This window comes from Hevea brasiliensis, chromosome 16, assembly GCF_030052815.1.
Source record: "Hevea brasiliensis isolate MT/VB/25A 57/8 chromosome 16, ASM3005281v1, whole genome shotgun sequence".
Lineage (NCBI taxonomy): Eukaryota > Viridiplantae > Streptophyta > Magnoliopsida > Malpighiales > Euphorbiaceae > Hevea > Hevea brasiliensis.
The window spans coordinates 59,886,405-59,898,251 of NC_079508.1; the positions used below are offsets into that span (position 1 = coordinate 59,886,405).

Consider the following 11,847-nt stretch of genomic DNA (forward strand, 5'->3'; position numbering starts at 1 on the left):
AAAAATTATGGGTTATAAATTTTGTAAATTAAAACAATCTTTTTATTTTTCACTATAATTATAAATTTTGTACTTAATTCTTTATAATTATAAACTATAAAAACTCACATTACATGAAAAAATCAAATTAGTCTCATCCTTTTGCAAATGTAAGATACAATATTCAATCAAGATTTTCTCCCAAACTTATCAAATGATATTTTAGTAATCACAGCATTGGAAGAAGATGATTAATCTGCACAAATATCACTGAGGTAGTGTTTGGTATAAATAAATTCCATAAAATTTTGTGAAATTCATTTATAAATCTAAAATTTTAGTATTTGATTTAAATGAAAATTTATTTTAAATTCTTAATAATTAATTCCATGACATTTATTATAATCAAACAAAATTTTATTAAATTTGATAGAATTTACAAATGAATTTCAAACTTAAAACCATTTATCTTTCAAATGATAAAAATTATTCTCTTATTAGATATTATTTTATTTTATTTTATTTATTCCAAATACAATATTCATTTCATTTGAAATGAGTTTTATATTTAATATAAAATATATTAAATAAAAAATTTATTTCTAAATAAATTCTATCATGAATTTATTTATAAATAAAATAAATTTTATCAGAAAATTAAAACAAACAAGGTTTAAAGTAATTTACATCTTATAAAAATTTATTTATATATTTATTTAATTAAATAATATATCAATAATAATTATACTGCGTAATAGGAAATCCAACCTATTTGTTTTATGACTAGTTCTCTTTTATCACACGCATTGCCTATTGAAAAGTGGGGAAATGGCATTGACTAACAACATTTTGCTTCAAACCATAATATAAGGAATCAGAGATCATATTTCCTGTTGAAATTAAAAATCAAAGAACTTTTATTATTTTATAAAAATAAGTGATCTACGTGTTATTTATACCAATTAATTGCTAAATCCTTATGGGAATTTATGTTATTGAACTAAAAAATTAAAAATAAATTACTATAAAAAAAATTAAAAATAAAAATAGTTTAAAATTAAAGTAGTTAAAAAAAATAAAGAGGAATATTCTCCAAATGCATTCATAACAAACCATATAAACAAGTAGTTAACAACAGGACAAAATCCAATATGAAAACCCATGCTTACTGTATCACAAAATTTGGAGGAATATGTAAAGTTATATTAAATCCTCGATACTAATATGTTAAAGCCTCTTTGAAACATCTATGTTATAAAAGAGATCTACAATTTTCCAATTCTCTTAACAGGATAAATTTCTAAAGTTAATATTTAAAATCCTCCTACTTGATTTATTTTTTCACTTTCGAAATTATTGCATTTAAAAAATAACTAATGTATATATAAATATAATATAATCAAGAATACCTTAGTGCCAGAGATCAAAATTTAAGAGCTAGTGTCGCTTTTAATAAAAGAGTGTAATGTTAATTGTGGCCAGTCAAATTAAAGAGAAAATTTTCTTAATTTCAAATCTTGGTTCCTGAGTGACATAAATAAATAAAGAGTGAAATGAGTGAGAGAGAATAAGAAAAAGGAAGGTTCTTCATTCTTAAAGGAGACAAATCTATTAACCAGCTTTAGAATAAGTCTATGGCACAATATAATATTATACTGTTCTGTTTGTCCAATAATAATTGCAGAGTAATTTCCTGTTACACAGGAGACTTCACATTTACCAGTGTGATTAGTCTAGAGGAAACAGTAATTTCCCCATAATTCCCTAGACTATCCAATCAAAATGGCAACTTTGTGTCAGCTCTGATCCCATGTTAACATGCCTACACGCTTTCACATACTATAGCCACCCGATAAGTCACATACGAGATATCAAGAGAGGAACAGATACTGACGCCTCCTCACCCATGACTGGCTGGAATAAGTCTACCTCACCGTATCGCTCTAGAACTCGCATCCGGCAATCTTCTGCAGCCATCAGTCCAGTAGAGAATGCACCGTGCACTGACCCTGGGTAGTTCATACTGGTCGCCTCTCCTGCAAAGAATAGGTTGTCCACAGGGATCCTTAGCCTTTCATACAGATCATGGGATTTGCCTACTGTATCATAGCTATAGGAACCGAGTGAGTTGATATCTGAGCCCCAGTGAGAAACAAGATACTGAATCTGCATTAAAAAAAAAAAAAAAAATCATGGAGGTATCACTTTTATATTCTTCAGACAGGACCAACAATGAGCCTCAAGAGCTTGGTGAACTCTTTAGTTGCAAAAGAATATTATAACTGAAATTACCGGGGCAGAGGCTTCAGGTAGGATCTTCTTGAGTTGCAAGAAAGCAAAATTGGCCGCTGCTTCATCAGACATTTTCTCAATGTCTTTGGCCAGCTGTCCAGCAGGCATATAAACAAGAACAGAATGACCAGTAGCTTTGTGTAGATTTAGGAAGTAGCTGCAGCCATAAGATGTCTCTGCAACCACTCCCAAGAACTCTACGTTTGGCCAGAATACCTTGTCAAAGTGCAATGCAATCTTATTCTCAATTCCCACTCCAAGGTCTTTAATGGCTTCTTCCTTCCATTCTGGAAGCCTAGGTTCAAAAGTTATGGCCCTGGATTTCAGCACTCCAAGAGGAGCAGCAACAATAGCAGCATCTGCCACAAATGTCCTCCCAGTTTCAGTTGTTACCTTTACACCATTATAATGCCTAACAATTTTTGTTACCCTAGAAAAGAACAGGGAAGGGATTAAAATTGATAGTAATTAGAAATACATTTGCACAAAAATGTGCATACATAACACAAGTGCACACACACACACGCCCGCGCGCTCTAGCTCAAGATTTCTTCATACAAGTCTCGAGCAAATTACAGAACAAAGAAATCTCAGTAATGGATATTACCAACTTGTACCTGTGGCCCAAGCGGATATCAAGTCCTTTGGCAAGAGTGTTTATGACAGGAAGGTAGCCCCTCACCATAAGCCCATGCCCACCTGGAAGCAGTTCTTCCTGCAATAAGGTAAAATGATGCCAGAGTGTCAACACATACACAACAGAACCCTACTAAAAGCCAGCCAAAAAAAGAAAAAGATTACTTTCAACCAGTAACTTAAAAAACCAACAATCGTTATCTAAAGAAATGAAGAAAAGATACATTAATGAATAGATATAATCAACTAAGAGGAGTTTTAGATGCAACTAGACATAGAGTTATTCAAACCAAGATACGATGTGCTACAAAATGCTGTCCAACGCTTTCAAGCAATATATATGTCAATAATTTCTAACATACCATGAACGCCAATAAACATTTTAATGCATGTTATTATTCAAAATAATTCCAATATCAAGGTATATTTTAGGTATATTTAGCATAATATAAGTGGACAAAGGTAGATTCTGATGTTCATAATCAGCTGGTATAATTTACACTATTGAACCTTCAGACTCATAAAAAATAAACCTCTCCCATCATTTAATATGTGTGAGAATATTTAAACAAATAAGACAAAACTAAAATTCTAGTCAATATAATGAGTAGAACAAATCGAGAAAAGAAGAAGATGAAGAAACAGACAGAAAAGTTATATCCATCTTAACCAGTAAAATGTCAGAAATGTTGACATAACAAAGCAATTGGCATAATATTTTGAGAAGTAACACCATTTTGAGATGTTGACATAACAAAGCAATTGCCTACCATCATTTTCTGCATAAACCAATGTCTGTGCATCTTTCATAACAGTGCAAATAAGTTACAGAAAACTAATATTACAGAGTGATGGGTCAATTTGTAAAATATTCTAGATATTGAATTTGGGTTTTCATTTTGTCTGTAGGATCCAATATCGTTAGCTGTCCACACCTCCAACCACTACAGCAGATTGCTAGCTAACAAAAAAAAAATATATATATATCATGGAATCTTAATGCCATCATTAATATAAAAAATGCCAAACAGTGTAGATGCAAAGTCACTTTTAAGTTTCTGAGAAAAATATTGAATTAGCACATAAGATCTGGTGCCTAACACATGCATGGGTCCCATCCCCAACACAATTTCTTGTTTGTTTTGTGACTTTATTTTTGATAATACAGATTTAAATTGTAGATGTTAAATAACTTACCTGATCCCAGCACTTAAGGGAGATGGTATCAGCATCAGCAGCAAACCAGCCTTCCATTCTACACAAGTACCATTGAAGCACCTTATGGGCAAGACCCTCCAACCTGCACCATGTTAACAATTTCATCAAATTATGTTCCAAATTCAACAATCATACGAATTAGAAGAATAAGCTATTTCAATGTGTTATTATTCTTATCAAACCTTAATTCTGGTCTTCTTTCAAAAACAATTGAGAAAGCACTGAATATGGACATGTCTTCATTGTATTCCATTCTTACTTTCTCTGTCTGCATTTCAAAAACATGGATGAAGGAAACTAAGAAATGCCAATACCACAAACGGAAAACCATTATTCTCGTGTCCTAAGTGTTGAAGTGACATGGAAAATTATCCACAAGCATAAAGAGTAGGCCAAATATCTTTGCACATGCAAGAAACACATCATCAAAAGGAGGAGGAAGAGGAAGAAGAAGAATAAGAAAAAGAAGAAGATATGATGATGTGGTTCAAAACTCAAAAAAGTTCTAGTAGAAAACTGAACCAGTAGTTAAGGAAAATAAAGCATTATAAAATTAGAAAGCACAAAAAATTAAAAGGAACAGAAGAAGACATGCCTCTTTCAAAATTCTCTCAAAAGTTTCCCCAACCTTAGAGACCAATTCTTGAGGAACCTGATTCCCATCCATATCAAAAAGAGCATAGCTGCAGAAACATCAACACATTATCAAGCAACAGCGGTGCCATAGTGGCTTTGAAATAGGAAATTTAATTTAAATAAAGAAAATCAAGGGCTAATGACTAAAGAAATATGATAAACATTAATCAATTTTATAGATGATTAGTATAGCAATTGAAGCAAATTACCGATTCCTTTCTAGGTCATTGCCAAGGTTGACATAGCAACTAGCCAGTATAATGAGTTGGATACAACTCTCTCTCTCTCTCTCTCTCTCTCTCTCTCTCTCTCTCTTAATTCCAATAACCACTAGCATTTTGTATTTCATTGAAGCCATTATTCATTTCTAACTCCAAGTTTGTTTCATTCATTATTCTTTGGGCAACCTTTCCTTGTCACTCTAAATTTTTCTTCAGTCTAATTTTGCACATTTATAGGCAGGTTTGTTTCCTAAGCTAACGCCATGACAGTTGTGGCATGGTTGGTTTAATTACAGGTGCCAAGATGTTAATCAAGAAATCTTTTACACTATATTTTGGGGAAATTTTGGCAAATGGAATAAATCAAGGAAGATGGAAATCGAGGTAGAAAGTATCAAAGGAAGGAAAGTGCAAGTGACTTTGACCAGCCCTCTTGTTTGAATGACAAGAAAATATAATTGATGAAAGTTGGTTTGAGATAATTTACATTTACATTTTTGACATTTGAGCATATTAATTAAGGCTCAAGGCGCTCTAAGGAGCCAAGAGTTCTAGAGACTAGGTGCAAGGCACCTAGCTGCTTGAGATGAGGCGCAAAAATGAAAAAATAAAAATAAAAATCAAATAAATGTGAATAATTCATCAAACTACAAATAACATAAAATTAAAAATAATAACAATTAATAAGAATTCAAGAAATAATAATTTTGCAACCCAAATAAAATAAAAATAAACTATTAGAACACTCTAGCTATTGTTTACTACTTGATGTCTGCACGCTTTGGGCTAATTCCAAAACCATCTAGCTACTTAAAAGTGACATGGGATTGACCACAGGCTTGAGAAAAATTGCTCATTACTACTCTAGATTTTTTCATGTTCTTTTTTCTGCTTAGGCAGGAGAAAACTAAAATATGCAAACATATAAGGAAATCAGACTAAAAACTAAAATATAAAATATAAGGAAACTAAAAAGAAATGAGGCTTTCTAGCTTGCATATTTTAATTTTAGTTTACTTATATAATTATTTTTGGAAATTTGTATGGTGAAAACTCAAAACCTAGCCCCATTGAAGAAAAGATTGCTTTTAACTTTTTTTTTTTTTTTTGGGAGAGGAATATAAGATTGCTTATTATTACTCTAGAGTCTAGAAATAAGGAAATCATTAGCTAAAAAGGAAATTATCGACTGGAAAGCAAATATGCAAGGCAATCATTGAAAGTTTGTGTTGGCGAAAACTCAAAACGTAGCCCCATTGAAGGAAAGATTGCCTTTTGATGGGGTAAAATAACATTGCTTACTATTACTCTTTATACAAGGAAATCATGTGTTGGACAGCAAACGTATAAACAAATTATTGAAAATTTGTATTGGTAAAAAATTCAAACCTAGCCCAGAAATATTGCCTCTTTATTTTTTTGGTAATATAATATTGCTTATTATTACTCTAGATATAAGGAAATCATTGCCGAAAACGGAAACTATGGACTGGTGAGCAAACATACAAGGAAATTATCGACTAAAAACTAAAATATAAGAAAAAGCAACCATCGCAATGACCCCTACACCCCTTGGGCCACGCCTTTATAACAATGCATTTGAGCAAGTTTTTAGCTAATGAATAGGGGAATAAATGTCATTTTAGGCACTTTCCCTCATATTTCCTCTCCAAAATAATATGGACGAAAAAGAACTTTAACTGGCCTCATCCACCTATTTTGATCCCATTATTACTTCAGTTTTTGCTCTCACATTTATTTTCTCATGCCTCCCAACCAATTGAAAAGAATTCTTTTTTTTTTTTCAAAATTCCATTTGTCCTTTACTCTTCACATTCTTACCCCTTTTGAACACACCATTAGAATTTTCAACAAGAAACCCACTGAAGAAGCCAATAGGGCAAACCTTCCTCAAAAGAAAGAAAACATGAATCATTCTTAAAATGAGACAATTTTGACCACAAGACAGTACTAGTTGTTTTACTAAGAAAGCTAGGAAGTAAATAGAAATGTAGATCCTATGTTGCTTTCTATATTCTACTGAAGCATACTCCAGATGACATGACAAATGATCATAACACTAGATTTGTTAAAATGAAACTTGTCATATTAGCAAAAAGATGGTGCTTTAGCATTGAGAGTGATGCTTGACGATTTGGGGACCAACCAATTACTAAAATAGCAATATATGAATTATGAAAGTTCAATTACAAGATGGTTATATGTCACAGAATTATCTTGGAAAGATGCTTGAAAGGTTTGTACTTTGAAAAAAAGGGATAAAGTAACCAAGCTTATGCTTCAATTTAAAGATCTAAAGATTCAAAGCCAAGCTGTAAAGATGCTACACACATGCTAACTTGATTTGAGGCAGGTCTGAAAGCTGATTCAATAAAGAAATATTTGGACAGCCCTAATAGTGTAGAGCGTGTAGAGCATGTAGAGGAGATAGAACTACAAACCCTGCAACTACAAGCTTTTGTATATCCAGTAAAAATTAGTACAGGGAAAAAACCAACAAAGCTGTTATCACCTTTGACGAAAGCAGTTAAATCTTTAAATGAAAAGGAAAAGCATGAAAGCATTGAAGTAAAAAATTCAATGTACTATTGCAGCAAAATAAGTTGATTTTATAACAAATCAGCCCACCATAAAGCTCCAAACTAGAAAAAGTTTCCAAATTCCAATAATGCCAAAGATGCATTACAAGTAAAAATTCGACCAGCCATAAAAAAAATTAAAAAAAAAAAAAAACTATTTAGAGACAGAATAAACAGCAACATACATTATCACAGTAAATTATTCCAGATAAATTAGGAAATTTGAGAAGATAAAAAATTTTAAGGTTAATAATTGCTACCTGCAATTATAGAGGTGAAATGGAATGAATGGAATGCCAAACCCCAATGCTAGGACTCAATGAATCAAAGATTATAACACTTAGGTATTATAAACCTCAAGGTCAAACTTTACCCAAGCAGGAGAGAATGACTTTAAACAATACAAATCTCAACAAATAAAATAAAAAAGCAAGTTCATACACTTGCAAAATTTATATTTTAAAAAATGCAAAATTTGTAGGAGAACTTTCATACAAGCAATTAATAAGAAATAAATTAAAATACAGGTAATATTGACTTACCTTTCAAGATCATGGTCATACAACACAGAATTATCACCGCTAGTTCGGTACAATGGTAGTCCCAGCCTCCCAATTAGAGGGGCCAAGGGATTTTCTTTGCAGACACCATGCAGCCTGGAATATGATCATAAAGATAAAACTTCTAAAGACCAAATATATATACATATATATAGAAGAAGAAGAAGAAGAAGAAGAAGAAGAAATAATATTAATATCTTATTTAAAAAAAAAAACTCAAAAAAATAGGTTTACCACGATGCACCCAGGTCAACAGGAAAACCAAATGAGAAATCAGTGTGAACTCTACCACCAAGTCTGTCACGAGATTCCAACAACACAACCTGACAGAAAAATCATCACATAAGAAATGTATATTCATATCTTCACACCTCAAAGAACATTACTTTTAAAGAATTGATAATTTCATAACCACAAAAAACGATGCTTCACATGTAATCATGTGTCCACACAATAAATAAACTCAGATGCAGTAGTGATATGTAACATGCTGAAATTGTAGGCACATGTTAGGGAAAAATTATATCCTACCACAGTGATTCCGTGTAGGCAAATCCACATGGAATGGCAAACAAGTAAATGAATTACAAGTAAAAGTAGTTACTAAATTTTGAAAATAAAAAAACAGCTGAGTAGTTACTTGATGGTTATAATTTTCAAGAGCCCACCTATATATATATATATATATATACACATATACATATGTATATATATATATATACACATATACATATGTATATATATATGTTCAATAAGATGTCCAATCCTTATTGGATTGCCATTCCATCTAGGATACCATACATAGAATCACCGTGTACAGTATAATTACTCCATGTTAGATGCTTCATGTGGAAAACTAGCATCTGACATCCAAACAGTGACAAACTAGCACATTCCTAAATTGCTTACAAGAACAAATTAACTCACTTCAGGTATGGATTTGGAGCCCTACAACCAACAACTTTAAAGGTGCAATGTAGCCAATATACCCACCAACAAACCAGAATATATGTGGAAACATGCATCATGCAGCACATGCTAGTGGGAGAATCTCTGTCGCGATCATTTAATTAGCTAGTTCATTGTTATATGAAAGACTGTAAAATATTGTTTTTTTTTTTTTTTTTTTTTTCTTTTTAATTCATACCTGAAATGAAGCATCATGAAGAGCACGAGCAGCCGCTACTCCAGCAACACCACCACCTATCACTATCACAGATGGCAAGGTTGTTTGCCTCCTCCCATCATTCGAATAACAAAGAGCTGCGCCATAAATTCATTCTCAACTCCAATTACAATCATCAGGTGACAAACTATTGCTATCTAAAAAGTCAAAATTTAAGCAATATTTCACTCCAGTTCTAATTGATACTGCAAAGTTTCACATCCATACTTGCAAATTGAGCTAATGACTTTGACTCGGTACAAAGCACGCACTATCAACTGCCAATTTGTTCTCATTGACAAGTATGCATCATGACACCATTCACTTATAAGAGATGCTGTATCTAAGTTTCATCTATGCACTCAAACCCAATAATATATCTAAAAAAAAAATCAAATAACGAAAACCCAGGAAAAAAAAGAACGACAAATAATCCCACTTAGCGCTCGCATATTGAAAAGTTTGCCAGCATGTTAACAGTGATCCATCAACACACATAAGAATAAGACAAAAGGCTCGCTAATCCTGTATATAGCTCAAAACCACCAGCTATATATATATATATATATATAACAAAAGCAACAACGACCCACCGACAAATAAAATTAACCATTAATAACAATTAATTCCCAAAAAAAAGGGGAAATCGACTAACCTCGACGCAATTGCTGGCGATTACTCCTGAATCCAGACTCCATGATTCAATAATAACCGACGATTAGAGATAGACTTAGGAATTAGATTACTGCTAATTGACGATGATGATGATGATGATGATAACGACGAAAAATTTATCTTCTTATTATAAAATGATGATGGAGAAAATTGAGGAGAGAAATGAAGAAAAAATATCAAAAATCGCGTTAAGAAATGGTTCGAATTCGACGACAGGAAATAGTAACCCAGCTTTCCCAACCAGTTCATGCAGATTTCTTTCTTTTACCAATTCTACCCCTCGTATCTGTTCCAATTTGCCGAAACCAGGCGATAAGAGGAATTGAAAGGAGAAATCTTCGAAGCAGAAGAACTGACTGGCAAAAGAAAATGTAAATCGGAAAAAAGGATTTCGAAATTTCTAGAGATTCAGATTTTCTAAGAAATGAAAAAAAGTAGAGCTGCGAATTGTTGAATTCAGCTTTTGTTTAGGTAGGACCATTTTATAGAGTTGTTTGGGCCAGCCCATCCCTTGGTCGGTACACGCTCGCATGTATGAATTTCATCTACTCGCCCATATTATGCGTCACGCGTGTTAAACATGGAATCATTTTTCATCATCTAATTGGATACGCGCAGTTTTTGTTTACTTTCCTGGTGGAAGCTGTGGAGTTGGACACTAAGACTGCGTTTGGTTGGATAGGAAAAGGGAAAGAATTGAAAAGGAGTGGAGGAGAAAATGACAGAAAGGAAAGGGACGAAAGCTTTTACCTTGTTTGCTTAGATGTTTAAAGGAAAAGAAAAACATTCATTTATCCTGCACTGTTTTAAGATAAATTTTTTAGATAGAGTAAAAAGGTGAACATTATATTTAGAAAATTGAAACTGTTTTGTTGAATAAAAGTGTTATTTTAAATATTATTAAAAAAAATAATTTTATTATTTTAATATTTTTATAATTAAAATTTATTAAATTTAATTTTAAATTATTTTTAATACTCTTTAATTAATATAATTAAAAAAATAATTTTCTAAATAACGATTTTAACAGCAAATCTTTAGGAGGTTTGTTTATTAGCTGCGTATGGACTGGAAAGGATGAGTGTTCTAGAAAAATTTCCTTTTAAACAGGATACGTTGCTTACAGCATTAAATTTTTTAAATATCTTGCCTTGCTTTAAGGCAATATTGCACCTGTATAGCATACCAACCACATGGGAATTAGTGTCGCTCAAATTATTTTAAAAAATTGGGTTACGTTTATTTTATTTTTATAAAAAATTTAAAAATAGGGTGTACCCCATCTCAGCGGCTAGAAGAGTCTACATACCGCTATAAATAAATTTATACATAAATATTACTAATCACGTGAAATTTCAATTACAATTAATAAATTTGAAATTGAAATTAAATACATTAAAGACTGAATTTTCAGTCTTGAGCTCATTTTTCATGAGTTTGAGATATATTTATTAATAATAATAATAATAAAATTATCATAGTTTGACACACTAATCACACTTGAAATATTAACATTGTTCAAAATATTTTTCTTATAAAAGAAGTTGCTTAGTAAGTACTTAAATAGAAGATATTTTTAAGTGCATGATATATCAATTAATTTTTAAATAAAGACTTTTCATGTGAAAAAAGTTTTTTATTGAGTATCATTAATTGCTAAAATTGTATGGTGTGAGAATAAGTTATTTATGTAGAACTTATCCTTAAAAATTGACTTGATATAGGACGAATGGCTAACATATTTATTGATTTGCTCGATGATAATGAAAATGTGCTTAAAATTACGAGTTCTCGAATTAGGTTTCAATTAAAGTTAATTGTAAAAAAAACAAATTGAGGGTTAACATGCGATTCTTCTCCAGTGA

General features: G+C 31.6%; 1 protein-coding gene across 1 annotated transcript; it reads right to left on the bottom strand.

The window, feature by feature from the left end:
• Positions 1–1,547: 1,547 nt before the first annotated feature.
• On the bottom strand, positions 1,548–10,487 carry LOC110654238 (polyamine oxidase 2). The gene is made up of 10 exons (XM_058138621.1): positions 9,963–10,487; positions 9,290–9,405; positions 8,377–8,465; positions 8,125–8,238; positions 4,721–4,808; positions 4,308–4,393; positions 4,105–4,207; positions 2,889–2,986; positions 2,272–2,701; positions 1,548–2,145 (listed from the first exon to the last, which is right to left on the bottom strand). Exons 1-10 carry the CDS (start codon positions 10,003–10,005, stop codon positions 1,837–1,839), a joined length of 1,476 nt encoding a protein of 491 aa, XP_057994604.1. The 5' UTR covers positions 10,006–10,487; the 3' UTR covers positions 1,548–1,836.
• Positions 10,488–11,847: the final 1,360 nt, after the last annotated feature.